Source organism: Quercus lobata, chromosome 12 (assembly GCF_001633185.2).
Source record: "Quercus lobata isolate SW786 chromosome 12, ValleyOak3.0 Primary Assembly, whole genome shotgun sequence".
NCBI lineage: Eukaryota > Viridiplantae > Streptophyta > Magnoliopsida > Fagales > Fagaceae > Quercus > Quercus lobata.
The window spans coordinates 9,990,127-10,012,507 of NC_044915.1; the positions used below are offsets into that span (position 1 = coordinate 9,990,127).

The 22,381-nt window shown below is 40.9% G+C and overlaps 1 protein-coding gene across 1 annotated transcript; it reads left to right on the forward strand.

Annotated features, from left to right (window-relative positions):
* Positions 1-9,102: 9,102 nt before the first annotated feature.
* LOC115970208 lies at positions 9,103-10,056 on the forward strand. Its single transcript, XM_031089869.1, has 2 exons — positions 9,103-9,786; positions 9,835-10,056. The coding sequence occupies exons 1-2, from the start codon at positions 9,103-9,105 to the stop codon at positions 10,054-10,056; spliced, it is 906 nt and encodes a 301-aa protein (XP_030945729.1).
* Positions 10,057-22,381: the final 12,325 nt, after the last annotated feature.

Here is a 22,381-nt window from a genome sequence, read left to right on the forward strand (position 1 = left end):
CAAGATCTTCAGGCGAAGCAGGAGTAGGGGCAGGGGACGCAAGCTTAGGGTTGGGGTTAGGTAGCTCATCTTCGACCTGTTCATCTTCGACTTGTTCATTAAAGGGTGAACTAGGAAAAGGATCAATGATATCTGGTGGTTGGACAGAGAAGTCTACAGGAGAATCAAGAATAACTACAGGAGGATCAGGAGCAGCTATAAAAGGAATATATGCCTCATCTGGAAAAAGATTTAAGACAGAGAAGGAAGATAAGGAGGCACAGAAGTGAAAGAGCTCAACAAAGAGGCGATGTTCCCAAAAGACAACATTGATGAGAGACAAGATCATAACACCGATACCCCTTTTGAGTTTCACCACAGCTAAGAAAATAACAAAGCCTTGATCGAGGCTCAAGTTTGTTATGCTCATATGGCTGAAGAAGAATGAAACAAGCAGAACCAAAGGAGTGAAGGTGGTGATAGTCTGGAGGTGACCCAAAAAGGTGCTCATATGGAGTTTGATTTTGGATAACAGGACTTGGAATGCGATTAATAGCATGAACAGCAGCTTCGCCCCAAAAAGGAGCAGGAACTTTGGTAGAGAGAAGGAGAGCATGAACAGTGTCAAGAATATGACGAAGTTTTCGTTGGGCTCAACCATTTTGCTGAGAGGCACCTGGACAAGTTAGTTGATGAACAGTGTCATAGAAATGCAAAACAGCTTGGAAAGCATATTGAGTATACTCACGAGCATTATCAAATTGAAAAATTTTGATGCATTTGAAAAATTTCATATTAAAAATCCAGTTATAACGAGAGTAATCATCAACAAAAATAACAAAATATTGAAACCCATCAATACTAGAGACAGAGGAAGGCCCCCAAAAATTAGAATGAATAAGGTCAAAGATATCAATGGATATTGATTCACTAGTATTGAAAGGCAAAGCTGGTTGTTTTCCTAACTGACATGAGATACAATCAAAATTTTTTGTAGACACTAAACCTAACAAACTTTTAGAAACCAATTGTTGTATCCGAGAGGAAGATGTGTGACCAAGTTGAGCATGCCAAAGTGCAAGGGAAGGAACAAAAGAAACTGCAACAACTGCAGCAGCAGAAACAGGAGCAACAAGTGGAAGATAAAGGTTGTTTACGGGAAACATATGCCCAACTCTGGGACTGGTCCCAAGCTCCTGTCCTGTCCTTAGATTCTGCACAATACACCTAGAATAATCAAAGATAATGCGATAACCCAACTCAACTAATTGTCCCACAGAAAATAAATTGTAAGAAAGGTCAGGAACATTAAAGACCTTAGGAACCAAGAGGTTGGAGGTCGAAACGGAACCTATATTATGACCAGACATTGTGGAACCATTTGCTGTGCAAATATTAAGAGGGTGTGGTGCAAGTTTAAGTTCAAAAAATAAAGACAAGTGAGGTGTCATGTGATTGCAACAAACAGAATCCATAAGCCAAGAGGTAGGAGACATACCAGATAAAGTTGAGAGAGAAGAGGAAAAAGATGCATTACCAACCATACAAATGACATTAGCGATGACGTTTATAAGGTCATCTCTGGAAATGGTGAAAGTGGATCCAGAAGACTGAGATTGTGCAGAGACCAGAGCCATTGGTTAGACACTCTTAATGTTAGCAACAATAGCAGCAAAAACTGAAACAGCTGATTTGTTGCGATGATAGCAAGTCTCAATACTGTGGCCAAAACATTTACAAAAATTGCAAAAATGTTTGTTGGATTGTCGGCGACAATTGTTGTAAAAGGAAGAAGACTTGTCCTTATTCTTCATTTAGAAGCAAAATATGCAAAAATGAAATCTACGCGAAAAACTAGGTAAGGAGCACCTGGACTACAAAAGTCAACTCTAGCAAAAAAGTCAACATCAAAGTCAACGAAAGTCAACGATATGGTCCACAGCCTGTCAACGATGACATCAGCTGATGTGGTAGGTGACATCAGCAAATGTGGATAATGATGTCAGCAGATGACGTGGCAATGATGATGTCACCTAGGGCTGACGTTAGCATGTGTAGATCTGGCGCATGAAGAAGGCAGTCGGCGCATGCAAGTGTGTGGAGGCACGTTAATAAGGCAGTCGGCGCGTGGAGGCACTTGAAGAAGGCTGTCGGTGCATGGAACGCGTGAGCTTAGGTGTAGAATATTTGGGTGGCGCATGAAGGCGCGTGCTATCTCTGATGGCTACAAGGCTTCCACCAACGTGTAAATTGGTGCAAGACGATCTTAGTAATACCTACAGAAACGTAATCGAAGCAATATTCATGGCGGTAATGACACGTGCAGTGGTTTGTGCGGTGTAGGACTCCTCAATGACAGCAGCTGCAGGTCCGAAACCCAAAGACAACGGCTAGATGACGTTGGAGGTTCAACGGCAAGAGGCTGCGACAATTGTTGTGACGACGGAAGCGATGTTGAGAATGGAGTAATACCAATAAAGACAAGACTGCTAAGAAAAGGTTAGAGCACTATCTCTGATACCATGTTAGAAATACTGAATGTAATAATATTGTATTTCTCTCATGAAAGAATATACATGAGTGCCTTTATATAGGAGGCATATGAGTACAGTACAAGTAAGAGTGTAGTACAAGAATGTGTGTTATACAAGTAATCTAGTTGGGCCTAAAGCCGACAACGCTATACACGTTAATGTAATTGTTTGTCACTTTGTGAAGACATATATTAATTTGTTACGTTCTGCTTTAATTTGTTGCTTAAAAAGTATGACTGATAAAGATATTTTGTATGCACTTTCTTTTTAAAGAGTTACACATGGTAATAGTTCATCAAAAACAAAAAGAGTTACACATGGCACTAGAGAATACAAACCTTTCACTTTTCTTCAATTTTGAAAGCAATCAATTCTGTTTGTGCAAAGTTTAGTTTTCTGGTAGAGTATTCTTGAATGATTTTTGCATTTGTTATTCTGTTAAAATATTTTCTATGCATTTTTATTAAAGAAAACATTATTTGTGTATAAATATCAAGAAAAACACAATATAATTACAGTGAATTTTTTTATATGCAAATCAATGAGTTATTAATAAGTATATTTTGTTCTTAAAAGTATGCATTGCATCTCATAATTGAATATTAACCAATAAACTACCACCGGTTAACAAGACTATCATTATTTAAAAAAATTGCCAGACCGTCTCTTCATGCAAAATTTGCATACGTACTTTTTCTGCAATTTGCAAGACAATTCTCTTTGCTCGTAGATGAGCTGTCTGCTGGTAGAGGTATAGTATGCCTTACTTCAAGTAAGCCACTTGAAGTAAGTTACATGGCATTTCGGAGTTCTTTGATCGCTTTATCTTCTTAATTGATGAGTACTTTCACCTATTTGCTTTGTCTTGCTTTTACTTTTTCTTCAATCTGCAAGGCAAGACTCTTTGTGCTGCTTTAAAACTATTCTTTACTTGGTAATTGGAGTTTTTCTCATGGCCTTATCTTAGATGATTATTTTCCAATGTGAAAGCTAAACTTTATTTGCTTCTATTCTCTTCAACTTGCAAGGCATATCTCTTTTGTGCGATTGGGAGATGTCTACTGCTATTCTTTACTTGGCACTAGGGGCAGCTCCACATTGAGTCCAAGGTAGTCACAAAGCCATACTACAAAATACGAGGGTGATAGCGGCGCTTGCAAAACGTCACTATAAATCCTGATAACGCCGTTATATGTCCACCCTGACTTGGGAAAAAAATAATTATTATATATAAATTTATTATAAAAAAATTGATTTTTTTATCTTTAAAAAAAATTTTGTGACCACCCTAATTTTTTTAGGGTCCAACGTAATTAAATTTTGGACAAAATATGGTAATAAACTTAATTGTAGACTAAGGTTATAATTCTACTCAATATTTTTTTATTGGATATGAATTTTGACAAATCCATCATTAAACTACATTTTCTTTCTATATCCTCTTCCATAATTGCAAAATTTCAAGAAGATTAAAGATTAATAACTATATATGTCTCATCAATCAATTGTTTAAATTTCGAGTTTGTGTAGTCTAAAATTATGTATAAAAAATATGTTTGCAGACAAATAGTAAACAACATTCAATTGACATGAAATTTGACATGTGTTTTAAGAATATAAAAAACATGCGATCCAACAGTTATATTTTTAAAATATGTAACTATGTTAATTTGTTTAGTGGTAGTTATAGCCTTATGCTACAACTAACTTTGTAGCTAAATTTTGGTTCGCTTAACAATATATTAGGTTCTTATAAAAAGAATAATAAAAAGCTCAAGAAAAATTCTATTGAACTAAAATTTTGAAAAAGATATAGTTTGTAGTATTGATAATGAGATTATTATGCAACGTTTTCAAAAGAATAAAATTTATAGAAATTAGAAATTGTAAGAATTTATGTATTTGCATTTTTTTTTTATCGTCAATATATGAAATTCTCTTTTTATTAGATTTTATATAATTTAAATTTTTGAATGACCACCCCGAAAAAAATTTTTAGAACCGTCATTGGCAGTCGGGGTTTAGAAACAATATATATCGCTTATATTGTTTTCAATTATAAGGAAACAATATTTATAGTTTTCTTTCTATAGCCAAAAAAAAAAAAATTACATTATGTCTCTGTTTACCTAACTCAGAACAAAGATTTCTTTTTATTAAGTAAATCAGTGAAGTGTGAACAATATTTTAAATTATATTAATCTTAATAAAGAAATATTTTAAATAAAATAATCAAATTTTTTGGTTAATAAAATTGAAAGTGCACAATTAGAGTAAAAAAGATATATTTTCTTTTTAAAAAAAGGTTTTAGTAATCATGAAAGTAATGAAAAATATAATAATAGGAAAAGGTCAATTAATTTAAGATAACTTAGATAATAAATATCAATTTTACATACCTAAATATATACAAGTTAATACAAGAAAAAAAATATCAATAATAAAATCTAGACGAAGTTGTTTCCTCCCTCCTCCCACTTTTTTCAAGAAGGTAACATGGGATCCTAGAAACCTCATCATTTTTACCGCCCTCAAAGCTGAAACATTAAATCAATATACTATACTTCGCATACACTTTGGTAATAGCCCTGCTTGTTTCTCTTCCATTATTTTGGAGGAGTTTAGTAGGGCCATGTAGTTTGTTTCTTTCTATCAATAAAATTTCTGGTTCATCAAAAAAAAAAAAAAAAGTTTCATGTCAAGGAAAAGTACTAAAAGCTGAAACACTATATCACTATTGATGATATCAAAATCGTCAGTCGAGGTGATCGTCTAGAAGGAAGGTGACTCAAGATCATCCAAAGTCCTGCAAGAGAAAAGTGGAAACAAGGAAGGTCACTGGTGTGGTGCCAATTACTGAGTCTCCAATGATAAAGTCAAATGGCTAGGAAGAGGAATGGTCGTTTGTTTAGTCTTGAGATAAGTATTAGAATAAGGATCAAGAAAATGTACCTCTCTTGGGGTTTTGCAGCACCTATATATACAACTTTCTTTTCCAGCTGTTGGGGGCAGTTAATGGTGGTATCAGTACTGTTTCTATAACGCCTTTAATGGTCTATTTGGATGTTTAAAAAAGGAGGGGGAGTAGAGTAGAGGGAGAGAGACTAATTTAAATACCTTGTTTGGAAATTTCTTAAGGAAGAAGGGGGAGGGGTTTGGAGGGGTTTCAACTATCTCTAACCCCTCATTTTTAATTCCCCCAAAATTGGAGAGATTTGGAGGGAGAGTAGAGTAGATAAATTATTGACCAAATGAATTCTCCAATTTACCCTTTCTAAATTAACAAAATTACAAACCTATTATATAAAATAAATTCACATCAGACTCACATTCCTTTGCCCCCAGAATCTGACTCGTGTCTCTCTTTCTCCTTCTTCAATTCAAATTTCTATTTCCATTTCTGTCTCTAATTTTTTTCAAGGAATAATTCTTCTAGGCCTATATATATTATGTATAATGATATTGTACAGTGATTATTATTATTATTATTATTATTATTTTTGCAATTTGATCCGCTTGTGATATTATTGTTATTGTTCTTGTTTTGGAATTGTGAGCGTGTACGTGTGTGTGTTTTTTTTCCCTCTCTTCCTCTTATGCTCTGTTTGGCTGGCGAGAAAATGCAGAAATGGAAAGCATGAGAAAACTACAGTTTCCGATCATGGAGAATTCCTCTCTCGAAAACTCGATAGAGTCATTTGGACGATTTGTCTAGTTGCTGGATATGGAATTGAATGTATAGTTCAAATTTGTGTTTGGTTTTTCTCTACTTTTCGTCATTTTCTAGGTAACCAAACACGGTGCCTTTATGCATCAGAAATGAATTTCTAACTTAAATTTACTTTACGTTAGCTGAAATTTATGTGCGCGTAGCTTATATTTTCACAATAGGTTGAGTAATTCTTTTGATTTTGCTCATTGTTGATTTGATTTTCCATTGCAATTCCTCATTTCTTTCTGTAACTCTCACATAATCCTATTCTTTGTTCCAGGTTTTTCATTTTATATTTCATATTGTTGTTTTAAGGTTGTCCCATTAGTAGCTGCCACATAAGCGAGAAGAGTTAACACATAGCAAAATAAGTTTTTATTTTATTTTATTTTTATTTGAGAAAAATAAGTATTGAAGATAAAAATCATCGGAAATTGGGAATTAAATTAAGCAGTTTCAAATAGGGGTAAATTTGTCTATTTAAATAATTTCTTCTCCTTTCCATCCTCATTTTTAAAACATCCAAACAAGTGGAAGGACTAATTGCTCCATTCCCCCTTACTAATTTTAAAAAAATCCAAACAATATGAAAAATAACTATTCCCCTCTACTCCCCTCTTAAGGGTGGCAAAATCAACCCAAATCCATTTGCCCACCCAAATCCACCCACTTAAATGAAACCCAAACCCACCCAATTATTAATTAGGTTAAATGGGTATTAACCCAGTTAACATTAATATTTATTGGGTTTTAATTGGGTACCCAGTTAGACCCAATTATGATCCAACTATTATTTCTACAAATCACTCTACTCTAAAATGCCCCGAAACCACTAAAATTACCAAAATACCCCCTCAACCTAAAAAATGACTCAAATAACATCTAAACCTAAAAATGACCAAAATACCCCTAAAACCTAAAAAAATATCAAAATACCCCTTAAATCTAATAAATGACCAAAATACCCCAAAAACCTAAAAATTACCAAAATAACCCAAAAACCTACAAATTGACCAAAATATCCCCAAAACCCAAAAAATGACCAAAATATCCCTAGAAACCCAAAAAATGACCAAAATACCCCCCAAATCTTGAAAATTACCAAAATACCCCTAAAACCTAAAAATGACCAAAATACCCTCGAATCCCATAAAATGACCAAAATACCCCCAAAACCAGGGTATTTTGGTCATTTTTTGTGTTTCGAGAGTATTTTGGTAATTTTTAGGTTTCGGGGGCATTTTGGTCATTTTTTGGGTTTCTGAGATATTTTGGTCTTTTTTAGGTTTCTAGGGTATTTTGGTCATTTTTGAAGATTTTAGAGTATTTTAGTCATTTTCATTTTAGTGGTATTTTGGTAATTTTGATAATTGGGTAATTTGATGGGTTAGGGTTTACCCATAATAATTGGATTATGTTGGATTTGGATTAGAAGTAATTAGTTAAATGGGTTTTAATGGGTAAATGAGTTTTATATACCCAACCCAATTATGCCCACTCCAGACCCACCCATTTGCCATCCCTATCCCCTCTCCACTACTCTCCTCCCCTCTACTTTCCTCCCTCTCTAAACTTCCAAACAATGTGTAAGTGGTTTTAGTGAGAAGATTTGGTTTCTTCCAACGTTCGGATTACTTATTGCTGGTGGGTGACGGCACTCCATTAATTGTGGCTTAATGACCTTTCCCTCATCCAGCACGGGTTTGCCTAGACGAGGGAAATTTTTTTTTTTTTTAAGAAGAATCAAGAACCTAGACGAGGGAAATTGGACGATGGAAAATGGACAAGGGAAGTGTATTGGGCTCATCAACTATCATCTATAGCTCCCTTTGGAATGAAAAGTCACTATTAGTAGTTAAAAATCTAATGATTCAATGACATTAACTGATCTCACTTATAATAAGAAAAACCGGACCATGGTACCCTGCCCTTAACTCTCCCTTCCCGTATTGGCCGATCAAATGAGTGTGGTATATTAACCAAATAAAGAAAAAGATATTTGGGGACCATTAGGTAAATTTATATATGACTACTGATGGGAGTGACGAGAACACATTACCTTGACGAGGTCAACCTAGTGACGAGGTCATCCCTGGCGACAAACAACCATCACTGACGAGGAAAGGAAAGTCATTCAATGGTGCCAACAAGTAACCTGGGCAGTTACAAAACCAAAAAAACAGACCGTTGGAGCCTAATAAAAGCCCCATAATTGGGCTGGAGGCGTTACTAAAGAAAGGCATTAACACCCCAACGGCTAGCAGTCAAGATCACATATATAAAGTCCTTACATTGGCGGCATAAGGTACATAGATACTGAGACTCTAAGCAAATGCCTATTACTTTCTAGTTTTGTGAATTGCTTTACTGTTCTAACTTTGGCATCGGAGGCATTGTGGCAGGCACCACACCGGTGACCCCTTTTAGAAGATACACAAGTGCTGACGGGGAGTTCCATCTGCCTATTACGACTGACGAGTTTACACTTCATCAGTTTGGCGCTGTCTGTGGGGATCGACATTCTTAAATTCATATTTGAAAACGTAGTTTCTGTCAACCCTCTACATTCAGATGGAATCCAACCCAGATTCAGCAACCTTGGCCCAGCAAGTCCAAGCCCTTGCAGCCACCATTGAAGAACTCACCAAACAAAACCAGGAAATGAAGCTACGGCTCTAGTAGGTTCAACAGGCTCAACAGGAAGAGAATCGGTCCAAGGGTAACTTGGAGGGAGAAGGGGATAGTCACCGGAGAGGAACCCCTTAGAGGCCAAATACTCCAGACGAGTAGAACTCAGATCTCCTTCGAGAAATGAGGAAGGAAATGGACGAACTGAGGAGCGCCATTAAGGAGAAGACGGACCGAAGCGTAAACAAAATGGTAAGGGCTACAGATTCACCCTTCACCGCCGCGGTACTTGAATGCCCTGTACCGTCAAAGTTTCGCTTACCTCAACTTGAGCCATTCGATGGACTAAAAGACCCACAGGATCATCTTAATACCTTCAAGATGACTCTAGGTCTTCAACAACCACCTGACGAGATACTGTGTCGTTCCTTCCCAACGACTCTCAAAGGAGCTGTAAGAGAATGGCTTACGAAGTTGCCAAACTCGTCCATAGACAATTTCGATCAGTTAAGTAGTGCCTTCTTGCGCCATTTCATAGGGGGACAACGCCCAAAGAGGCCAATAGACTACTTACTCACCATAAGACAGGGAGAGAAGGAAACTCTGAGGTCGTATGTTAAACAATTCACCTGGGAGACTCTGGAGGTGGACGAAGCTGATGACAAGGTGCAGCTGACGACCTTCAAAGCAGGGTTGAGGTCCAGAGACCTCGTGGCCTCCCTCGCAAAAAACTCCCCAAAGACGATGGCGGAAATGCTCCTGAAGGCACAGAAGTACATGAATGCTGAAGATACTTTAGCTGCCATAAAAGATGCCGAGAAGCCAGGAGACAAGGCCAAGAGGGAAGACGATCGTAGGGGGCAAAAGAGAGATCGACCAGACCGTCGGAACAATGACGAGAACAGGAGGAAGGATGATAAAAATCCTCGGACGGTAAGATTTACTCATCTGGTTATGCTCGTTGACAAAATTTTCACGTAGATCAAGGATGAGCATTATCTCAAATGGCCTAGGCCATTGCGCTCATCCCCCAATGTCCATGACAAGAACAAGTATTGCAGATTCCACAAAGATCATGGCCACCACACAGAGGATTGTAGAGACTTAAAGGAGCAAATAGAGGAGTTAATACGGAAAGGGAAGTTACAGAAATATGTGAAGAAAGGAGAATATAGCAAGTTCGGGGTCGACAATAAAATCTAGCATGAATTCTTCTCCCGGGATGACGACCGTCCGTCCCAGCCTCCACACAAGGTGATCGGGGAGATAAACACGATTGCAGGAGGACCGTTCTTAGGAGGATCGTTTAAATCACTCAAAAAGGCATACCAGAGACAGGTGAACAGCGTCCATGCCATACCTCCGTCCAAGCACCAACGAACATACCAAGACATGTCCTTTAGTGAAGGAGATGCCATGGGAGTGAAGCAGCCCCACAACGATCCCCTGGTCATAATGCTGAATATAGAAGGGTTCAATACCAAAAGGATCCTTGTCGATAACGGAAGCTTCGCAGACATCATCTACTTCCCAACCTTCCAGCCGCTAAGACTAGATCCTAAAAGACTTCGCCCTTTTGACTCTCCACTCGTCAGCTTCAATGGAGACAGGGTCTACCCCAGAGGCATAGTGACATTGACGGTGACGGCAGAGACCTACCCAGTATAGTTGACCAGACAAGTAGACTTCCTGGTGATAGATTGTCCCTCATCCTACAATGTCATCATTGGGAGGCCCACCTTCAACAAGTGGAAGGCGGCGACGTCAACCTACTGTTTGAAGGTGAAATTCCCAACAAATAATGGCGTCGGTGAAGTGAAAGGAGATCAAGTCCTAGTAAGAGAATGCTATCAAGCTGTCCTAGCTGGGAAAGAGAACCATACATGGATGATTGAAGAAAAATAAGAAGACAAGATAGAGGCCCTGGAAACAGTGGAATTGGTAGAAGGAGAAGTGAGCAAGACGACCAAGATAGAAACGACGTTGAGCCCCGAGATGAGAACAAGACTCATAAGGTTCTTTAAAGAGAATCTAGATGTCTTTGCATGGAGTCACGAGGACATGCTGGGCATATCTCCAGAAGTCATCCAGCACAGGCTGAATGTGGACCCAGAACGGAAACTCGTTCAGCAACGACGAAGAACTTTCGCCCCAGAATGAGATCAGGAAGTTGCAGAGGAAGTTACCAAACTCTTGACGGCTGGATTCATCCGGGAGGTGTATTATCCTGAATGGCTCGCAAACGTCGTCCTGGTAAAGAAAGCAAACGAGAAATGGAGGATGTGTGTAGACTTCACCGACTTGAACAAGGCATGCCCAAAGGACAGCTTCCTTCTACCAAGAATAGACCAGTTCGTGGACTCCACAGCCGGGTACAAGTTACTGACATTCATGGACACCTTCTCAGGGTACAACTAGATAAAGATGGCTGAGGAAGACCAGGAGAAGACCGCCTTCATCACAAGTTAAAGACTCTACTGTTACAAGGTAATGCCTTTTGGGCTGAAAAATGTTGGAGCTACGTATCAGAGGTTGGTGAACAAAATGTTCAGTCAACAGATTGGCAGGAACATGGAGGTGTATATGGACGATATGCTCGTCAAGAGTAAGGAAAAGCTCACACATCTGGATGACTTGAAGGAAACGTTTGCAACCCTCAAAAAACACCAGATGAGGTTGAATCCAAGTAAGTGTGTTTTTAGGGTTGCCTCGGGAAAGTTCCTGGGATTCATGGTGTCCCAGAGAGGAATAGAAGCAAACCCAGAGAAAGTACGAGCCATCATCGACATGACCTCACCCAAAATCGTCAAGGATGTTCAAAAACTCACAGGAAGGATAGCGGCTTTAAACAGGTTCATCTCTAGGGCTACAGACAAATGTCTGCCCTTTTTCAAGACTTTGAAGCAGGCTTTTGCCTAGACCGATGAGTGCAAAGCGGCGTTCCAAGAATTAAAGCGTTACCTGAGTAGTCCACCTTTCCTAAGCCCATCCAAATAAGGGGAAAACCTATACTTATACCTGACAGTGTCAGCCTCGGCATTAAGTGTGGCCCTGATCAGAGAAAAGGGCAAGAAGCAGCTCCTGGTTTACTACGTCAGCCAAGCCTTCTAGGGAGCTGAGTCCAGATACCCAAGGATCAAAAAGATTGCGTTTGCGCTAGTAGTAGCCTCGCGTAAGCTAAGGCAATATTTCCAGGAAAATCCCATTCTTGTAATGACGGATCAACCAATCAAGAAATCAATGAACAAGCCTGAAGTAGCAGGTAGGATGGTCCAGTGGGCAATTGAACTTAGTCAATTTGACATTGAGTACCATCCCAGAACAGCGATCAAGGCGCAAGCTCTGGCGGACTTCATCGCAGAGTTCACCCTTCCAGACGAAGATAGGATTATCGACGAGGTAGACAGATGGACAATACAAACTGATAGTTCGTCAGCCCAGAGGAAGGGGGGAGTAGAGGTCGTCATAACCACCCCTGACGGAGAAGTGCTGAAATATGGGGTCCAACTAAAATTCCCAGCCACCAACAACGAAGTTGAATACGAGGGGATACTGACGGGACTGAGGCTTGGAAAGGCACTTGGTGCTAAAAACTTGTTGATCCAAAGTGATTCAAAACTAGTGATCGGGCAAATTAGGGGAGAGTACGAAGCAAAGGAAGAAAGGATGCAGAAATACCTCAAGTTGATGAAACATCTAACTTAGGAGTTCGATATAGTGGAGTTCGTACAGATCCCAAGAAGTCAGAATATGCGAGCTGACGAAGTATCGAAGCTAGCGTCATCAGAAGAAGGGGAGATTAGCACAGATTTGGTGGTGGAAGTCCAGAAACACCCTAATATCGAAGAAATTGCAACATTCACCATCCAGAGCACAGACAGCTAGATGACGCACATAATATCCTACCTCCAGGATGGGTGCCTCCCTCAAAACATCGAAGAAGCTAAAAAAATCAAGAAAAGGGCGGCCAGGTTCACAATCATGAATGATGCCTTGTACAAGAGAGGCTTCTCTATGCCTTACTTGAAGTGCGTCGACGAGGAAAAGGCTAGATACATCCTGGAAGAAATCCACGGAGGAATTTGCGGCGACCACGCTGGCTCCAGATCCCTGGTGAACAAGGTAGTACGAGCAGGATATTTTTGGCCAACCATGCAGGTAGACGCTGCTGAGATCATCAAGAGGTACGACAAATGCCAGTGATACGAGAATGTGCAACGGCTTCCAGTAGAGAGAATGACGACTATAGCTTCCCCATGGCCATTTGTACAGTGGGGAATTGACATCGTCGGTCCTCTGCCCCAAGGTAAAGGTCAGGTAAAGTTCCTACTTGTTGCTATTGATTATTTCATGAAATGGGTTGAAGCAGAGGCTCTAGCAACAATCACTAAGGCTTGGATCCGGAGCTTTGTGTGGAAGAATATAATCTGCAGGTTCGGGATTCCCTTGACGATCATATCAGATAATGGGAGGTAGTTCGACAGCCAAGGCTTTAGGGAATTCTGTTCAAACCTTGGGATTAAGAATCAGTTCTCATCCCCAGGGCATCCTTAGGCAAACGGGTAGACGGAAGTGACAAATCGGACGCTGCTCAAGATTATCAAGACCAGGCTGGATGATACGAAGGGTGCCTGGCCAGAAGAATTACCAAATGTCCTGTGGGCTTACAGAACCACCGCCAGAACCCCGACAGGAGAAACCCCCTTCAGGCTTACCTATGGCACAGAAGCAGTAATCCCAGTCGAAGTGGGGATAACGAGCATCAGACGAGGAACTTTCAACGAAGGGATCAATGACGATGAACTACAACTCAACCTGGATTGTCTGGACGAAGTAAGAGACAATGCATCCAGCAAGATGACAAAGTATCAGAAAAAGATGGCCGAATACTGCGATAAGAGGGTTAAACTCAGACGACTGGACATAGGAGACCTCGTCCTACGCAGGACCACCACAGCAACTAAAGACTCTACCCAGGGAAAGCTAGGTCCTACGTGGGAAGGTCCTTACTGAGTCATTCATAACTCAAGACAAGGAAGTTATCACTTGGAAACCATGGACGGACAAAGGCTCCCTCGACCATGGAACATTGAGCATTTAAAAAAGTACCACCAGTAGATGTAATAGACAAATGCAGTCACTCTTGAATTTAATAAAAAAAACTTTATTCTCTGATGACTTTGTGCAAACAGGTCTAGCCAATTGTAAGTCAAACCAACGTAACAAGATTCCGCCTTGACGGATGTAAGTTACTAACGACCCTCATAACGGGTACAAAGTATGTGAAAGCTAAGTGATAAGATTTTGCCAAGACGGATGTAAATCACTGATGAAACCTGAAGTGACGAGATTCCTTGAGTGGATGTAAGTCACAAAAAAAAAAAATGGCCAAGTGATAAGATTCCGCCAAGACGGATGTAAATCACTGACGAATCCTGAAGTGACGAGATTCCTTAACCGGATGTAGGTCACCGAAAAGTGGCCAAGTGATAAAATTCCGCCAAGACAGATGTAAATCACTGACGAATCCTAAAGTGACGAGATACCCTAAGTGGATGTAAGTCACCGAAAAGCGACCAAGTGATAAGATTCCGCTTTGACGGATGTAAGTCACTCACGAAGGCATAAAAGAAAGTGAATGTCCCTAGAACGTGCTGGTGACGAAGACACAATCCTTAAAGCCTATGCAATTGACAAAGTCCCACTTGACGAACTCAGGATACTGACGAATTCGCAAGAGAAAGAACAAGGAGAAAAAGAAGAAGGACAAAAACCCCTCATTAAGGATAAAGAATGACGAGCAAATCACGGCTAAAGAAATTTACGCTAAGTACCGGCTAAGTACAAGGTATGCTAAGAAGTTTATGCTAAATCACAAACACATGCATGGTCATAGACAGAAGCATAGCCATAAAAACGGGTAAGTACTAAATCATAAAAAGCCCAAAAACAGAGGGCAATTATCCTTGTTTTTCCTATAGACCTATAAAAAGGAGGGCCAAGAGACATTGTTCTGAAAATAGATATAAAAATATATATATATATATATATACATCACCAAAAAGGCACAAAACACAATGGGCAAATATAAAAGATAAATTTTCCTAAGTATCAGGTTCGGGTGTCTGGAGCGTCAGTAACTAGATCGTCAGCAGCAGCGGGAACATCCTCAGCAATAGGAGCGTCATCAGCAACAGAGGCGTCACCTTCAGGTGCAGATGATTGGGCAGCCTCGTCAGCAGCCATCTCTTGATCTACCACTTCTAGATCCAAATTCGGCAGATCAACCCCTGAAGGATGCTTGACGAGGTACCTACGAAGGAGCTCGAAGCCCTTGAAGTACCAGCTGAAGAGTACTGTGGAATACTCTTCAATTTGCTGGAAGGCCTCGACGGACCTAGCAGCGATCGTCTTCAGCTTCTCCTTCGCCGCCTGTAGCTGGTCGTCCTTCTCCAGGTTCAACTGACGCTCGACTCTAAGGTCGAAATTCAAAACCTTGACTTTCTCCTTCAATGTGGCAGCCTCGTCCATAGACTCTATGAGATCCTTTTTCAGCGTGGCATTCTCCTTCTCCAGAGCCTCCATCCTGGACGCCAAAGAAGCCACCTTAGCCTCTTGGGTGAGACACTCAGAAGCAAGGTGAAGGCTCTCCCCCAACACTTGACAAAGTAAATTAAGTGCGTTAGTAAAAAGAAGGGGTGGGAAAATTTGGGTGAAAAGAAACCAAGGAAAATGCACAAGTAGCCTTACCTGCACGACCTTATGAACATGCTGGCTCACAACCACGTTGAGAGGCACTCTAGAAAAGACCTTAAGGTCCTCAGCCTTCACAACATTATGTGCCCGCTCCACGGCCACACCTTCGTCATCGCAGACAGACGAACCCATTTTCTCCTTCTCCTTCTCTTTGGCTAACAGCCTCTGCCTTTTTGATGACGGGGTGGGGATCTCCTCAACTGAAGTGGCCAGCGAAGCCACCCATAGATTCTCAACTCCCGAGTCGATGGGAGTGGCGTTAGCAGAGGGGAGGACAGAAGGACCCTTCCCAGTAATGCGAACTCCCTTTTTACCAATGTTAGCCAAGGGTTCGTCCTTCTTAGACCTCATCTTGGCGTACATATCCTTGTTGAATCTGGTCGTCATCTCTAAAAAAAAAAAAAAAAAAAAAAAAAAAAAAAAAAAACCTAAGAAGCCCAAAATACACAAGTGAAGATTAGCACTGACGAGGTAAACACTTACTCTTCTTCTCCTCGATGTTGATGCTGCGCAAAACGTAAGGAGACGGGTCCGACCCTAAGTAGTAGAAAGCAAGCGTCCGTGGATCAAGGAGATCGTCCCAACTCTCAATCGACTCTGCATATTCTATTGCCTTCTCAACACGACCTTGGTACTTGCTCTTCAGTTTAGGGCATCTTTTAACTGCAAAAGAAATTGAACAAGTGGTTAGTGACGACCAAATATGCAAAACGAAAATAAACAGATGAAGAGAAAATGTGGACGCACCTAAATTTGGGGTTCCCCACCGACGAAGTAACCTTGGGATATCACCCCAAGCCTCGCTAGAAGGGGTCTCAAAATCATCCCTGGACACGAAAAAGAAACGTGATTTCCAATACTTGAATGATGAGGCTAAGCCCTTAATGATTCTAGTCTTCCTCGTCCAAGGGACTAGTTCATAATACCCATACTCTTTCGATTCCTTTAAACGGTAAAGGTGGACGAGCTCACCCAGTTTGATCATATCTCCGTTGGCAGCAAGCCAAATCTCCATACAGTTGATAACTATCCTCCAGGAGTTAGGCATGAGTTGCCCAGGGGCAATGCCAAAATGACCCAAGAGCTCCATCACCTGAGGATGGACGGGTAGCCTAAGCCCAGAAGTGAAAGCAGACTCGTAGAAGCATACTTCACCGGGAAAGAAGTGGCAGGCCCGATCCTCAGGACCAGGCCGACGAACGTGGACTCGCGCAAGAAACTGGAACCTATCCTTGAACCTAGCCACGGTATCAGCGTTCAACCCACACTCCTCGTTAAGAGCGTAAAAAGCCCTAACCTGACGAGGGATGGAAACGGCCGTGTCACCCTCAACAGGGCCGCCACTAGACGACAACCCAGTGTCTAGTTTGCTGGATCTCACCTCCGACATCCTCCTCGTCTCTCCCTCAAACCAAGCCAGCGACTGACCTAAAATTGGAGATAGCTCCCCTAGAACTATACTCAACCCACAACCTTCAAAAAGATAGTCCCCAATCAAAGGAAAGAAGTCCTCGGAGACACCCAGAGCCACCCCTAAGTGAGCAAAAAAGAAAGAAACTGAGGGGCAAGCTACCTAAACCTCAGAAGAACTAACCATGAAAAGGGGTACCCAATCCTAAATGCCCACATATCAAACACAAAAACAACAAAAGCAAAAGACAAAGGAAAAATCAAGAATTTATAAGGGGGCCATGAAGAAAAAGATCTGAGAAAAATCAAAGAAGTAGCGTACCTTGAAAAGCGGAACAGTCGAGGCCGGAGAAATTTGTCGCCGGAGCAAGGTCGAATTCACTGGAGCAAAATTGGAATAATCGCAAAAACAAGCAAGAGAGACAAACACTCGAAGCAGGAAAAGAAAGAAAAATCAGAATGAAGGAAAAAGAAAAGCTTTTGAAACCAAAAATCCAAGGAAACTAAAAAGTAGCGGGAAACCTAAGGGTCATGCCATCAATGCCCTCAATCAGCACGTGCCACGTGGTCACGTTTCATACCGCACCGCCATCATACATTAAATTCGAAACGAAACCCCAAGCGTCACAACAACTCAGGAAAAGAAACCTTTCACCTTCTGTGGCCCTCATGACACGTCACTGAGGACCACAAAACCTGGGGGGGCAACTGATGGGAGTGACGAGAACACATTACCTTGACGAGGTCAACCTAGTGACGAGGTCATCCCTGGCGACGAACAGCCATCACTGACGAGGAAAGGAATGTCATTCAATGGTGCTAGCAAGTAACCTGGGCAGTTACGAAACCAGTAACGGATGGACGGGTAGTTTAAGCCCATAAGTGAAAGCAACCTCGTAGAAGCATACTTCACCAGGGAAGAAATGGCAGGCCCGATCCTCACTCCCGGGCCGACGAACACGGGCCCTCGTAGGAAATTGAAATCTATCTTTGAACCTAGCCACAGTGTCAGCGTCCAGCCCACACTCCTTCCCAAGGGTGTAAAAAGCCCTAACCTAACGAGGGACGGAGATGGCTGTATTACCCTCAACAGGGCCTTTGCTGGATGACAACCCAGTTTCTAGTTCACTAGATCTCACCTCCGACATCCTCTTCATTTCACCCTTAAACCAAGCAAGTGACTGGCCTAATATTGGAGATAGCTCCCCTAAAACTACACTCAACCCACAACCTTAAAAAATATAGTCCCTAACCAAAGGGAAAAAGTCACCGGAAACACCCAAAGTTGCCCCTAAGCGAGCAAAAAAGAAAGAGACTGAGGGGCAAGCTACTCTAACCTCAGAAGAACTGACCATGAAAAGGGTACACAATCCTAAAAACCCAAAAATCAAACACAAAAACAACAAAAGCAAAGGGCAAAGGAAAAATCAAGAACTCATAAGAAGATTATTAAGGAAAGGGAACAGAAAAGGAATAAAAGAGTAGCATACCTTGAAGAGCAAAACAATTAAAGCCAGAAAAATTCGAAGAGAAGCGTCGCCAGAGCAGGGTCGGAGCGATCGCAAGAATAAACGAGAAAAATAATACTTAGAGCAAAAATTAAAGTGAAGGAAAAGAATAGTTTTGAAGCCAAAAATCCAACGAAACTGAAAAATAGCGGGAAATCCAAGAGTCATGCCATCAACGCCCTCAATCAGCACGCGCCATGTGGCCACATTGCGTGTTGCGCCGCCATCATGCATTAAATTCAAAGCAGAACCCCAAGAGTCACAAACAACTTAGGAAAACTTTTTATCTTCTATGGTCCTCATGACACGTCACAGACGACCACAGAACCTGGGGGGCAACTGATGGGAGTGACGAGGTTACATTCCCTTGACGAAGTCAATACTAATGTCGAGGTCATCCCTAGTGACGAGGAAATCAGTCATCACTGACGAGGGTAGGAAAATCATTCAATGAAGCCAGCCAGTGACTTGGGCAATTACGAAACCAGCAAAGCAGACCGTTGGGAGCCTATTAAAGGCCCCATTATTAGGCAGGAGGTGTTACTACGAAAGACATTAACACTCCAACAGCTAGCAACCAAAACCACATATATAAAGCCCTCACATTGTCAGCAGAAGGTACATATATTCACACTCTAAGAAAGTACCCATTATTATCTTGTTCTTCCATTTTCATTTCACAAAGTGCTTTTTTGTTCTAACTTTGGCATTGGAGGCGTTGTGGTAGACACCACACCGGTGGCCCTCATAGAGGATACGTTCGTGCTGACAAGGAGTTCCATCTGCCCACCTTGACTGACGAATTCACGCTTCATCAACTAGAAAATCAATGAAGAAAAAAAATATATATATATATATGTGTGTGTGTGTGTGTGTGTGTGTGTGTGTATGTGTGTGTGTGTGTGTGAGAGAGAGAGAGAGAAGCAAAGCACTTCCGAAGTTATAATGGCAGGATGAGTGTTTAGATTAGATACATCAGATTCACATGCGCAATGTTACAATCAACTTTATTTCTCATAGATAGATAACTCGGGACCAATTAAAAAATGAAAAAGGCACAAAGAAGAATACAACAGTACTAATGAAACAATGCTGAAAGTGACAACAGATGATCGAATGAGTTTCACATAGTGGTACGTTCAATCCAATTAATTTATTTTTGACAACAGGTAATTAAATTAACACTTCCAATATAAATATAATAGAACAGTACTGATTGAACAACAACTACTTACCCACAATAAGTTTTGCTGTAGCTATAGAATAATTGGTTAAAATTGGTAGTTAAGTTGTATAAAAAAATCTCTCCCAAGTAGGAGCTTTCTCTCACACATTCCGTGTGACTCTTCCTCCACCTTGTGTGGTCTTCTCCACCATCAGTGGGTGGGTTTCTCCTCCACTGTGTGGGTCTTCTCTACCCGTTCTCTTTGTGGCCAATTTGTTTTTTCCGAAAATCCCTAAATCTAAATCCCAAAATTCTCAGCTACATATCAACCATCCACCATCCCATATCTCTCACATTGGTCACTTTATTGTCATCGGATTTAGTAAGGAAGTGGGTCGGCATTTGCTTAAATAAAACCCGATCATTTTGGAGCTTTTCTCTCGCCGTAGGAGCAAGTTCTTCTGGAGAGTGGTTTTCTGGTTTGGGTGGTTTTAAGCTAGTGCTGGTGGCTCTCGGTGGCTTTTCTGCCTGATGCAACTGCTACTGGACCATTTGTAGGGCGATTCACTGACATTCAGGGTAATTTCTAAATTCTGATTTGTTTCTCTCTATTGCTTCTAGGCTCTGATTTTGGGATTATCTCTTGGTTGGTTCTGTTTGGATGTTTTGTTTGTTTCAATGGGCTTTTTTACTCCTAGTTGGATTTGCTTTGTATAGACTAAGATATGAAAAATACAGAATGGCCACACCACTGAAAACAATGAATTTCCTTTGTTGGAATTGTCCGGGAATTGGGAACCCTCGGATAGTTTATGCGCTCCGCGATTATGTGCGGCGCTGGAACCCCAACTTAGTTTTCCTCTCGGAAACTAAATCAAAATGTAGACATATGGAAAAAATAAAATTCACACTTGGGTTTACAAATGGGTTATGTGTATCGAGTAGGGGCCGAAGTGGAGGGCTTGCTCTTCTTTGGTCCAGTGACACAAAGCTGGAGATTAAGAGCTATTCTAACCATCACATTGATGCGATAATTACAGAGACATTCACAGGTCTTGTTTGGAGATTCACCGGGTTTTATGGATACCTAGAGACCCACCTCAGGGAAGAATCCTGGAAACTCCTCTCGTATCTACATAGTCAATTTAATTTACCTTGGTTTTGTTGTGGTGATTTTAATGAAATCCTTTCAATGTCTGAAAAAGATGGTGGAGCTCAACGTTCCCAAAATCAAATGGATGGCTTTCGTAGAATTATAAATCACTGTGGTTTTAAGGACCTAGGATATTGTGGCCCAGATTTTACTTGGTGCAACATGAAGGAAGGGAGTAACAGGATTTCGCTTCGCCTTGACAGAGCTTTTACTACTAATGAATGGCTCGGACACTTCAAGGAACCTACTATTCACCATTTGGCTGATTCCACATCCGACCACTGCATTCTTGCCATCTATGACTCTCCTCCTCCATCCTGTAGAAATAAACGTCGTTTCCATTTCGAAGCTATGTGGGTCAAAAGGGAGGATTGTCATGATGTGATTGAGGATGCATGGCACTTCGGTACTCTCTCTGTCACTCCTGAAGGGATAGCTTCAAATCTCCAAAGATGTGCAAGCGCATTGGCTAGCTGGAATCAGAATGTAGTAGGCAATATCTCTAAGAAATTAGCTGAGAAAAGAAAAGCTCTTAACTCCATTACAAATGTCGATCGGCAAGGCAGCAGAGGAGCTGAAATTAATCAGCTTAGAAAGGAAATAAATGACCTTCTAGATAGTGAGGAGATCATTTGGAGACAACATAGCAAAGTCCATTGGTATAAGGAAGGTGACAGAAATACGAAATTTTTTCACGCCCGTGCTTCGGAGAGGAGGAAGAAGAATTCCGTTTTGGGGCTTTGGAATGAGAAGGGTGTTTGGTGTGAAAGTAAGGAAAGTATCACAGCCACTGCCATTGCTTATTTTGAGAAAATCTATACTACATCTTCTCCCGACGGAATCAATGAAGTCACTAATGCAATCCTTAGGCGTATCAGGACAAAATGGGCTTCTGCCCTTTTTTGGCAAATTAATTAGCATTTTTCCCTTCTTCCCAAACTAAATAGGGAAATGCCCCTCTTTTGAAGATCGAGTTTCTCAAAATCGAGTTAAAAAAAAAAAAAAAAAAATTTCTGGAGTCCTATAGTGACGTTTTTAAGGACCTATAGTGACATCTTAAGAACCTATAGTGACGTTTTATAACTTGATATCCATGAAAAAGAGTTATAGGCAATTTTATTGCCTATAACTCGATTTCATGGATATCAAGTTACAAAACGCCACTATAGGTCTTTATAAACGTCACTATAGGTCCTTGAAAACGTCACTATAGGGCTTAAATCGATTTTCAAAAACTCGATTTTCAAAAGAGGGGTATTTCCCTATTTAGTTTGGAAAGAAGGGTAAAAGGCTGATTAATTTGCCCAAAAAGGGTAGAAGCCCATTTTATCCGGCGTATCACAGATGAAATGAACTCTAAGCTCACTAAAACTTTCACAAGTGAGGAAGTCTTGAAGGCACTTCAGCAACTCCACCCCACCAAAGCACCTGGGCCTGACGGTATGTCCGCGATCTTCTTTCATAATTATTGGGACATTATTGGACCTAGCATTATAAACATGGTTTTAAATGTGCTGAATTCAAATCTTCCCATGA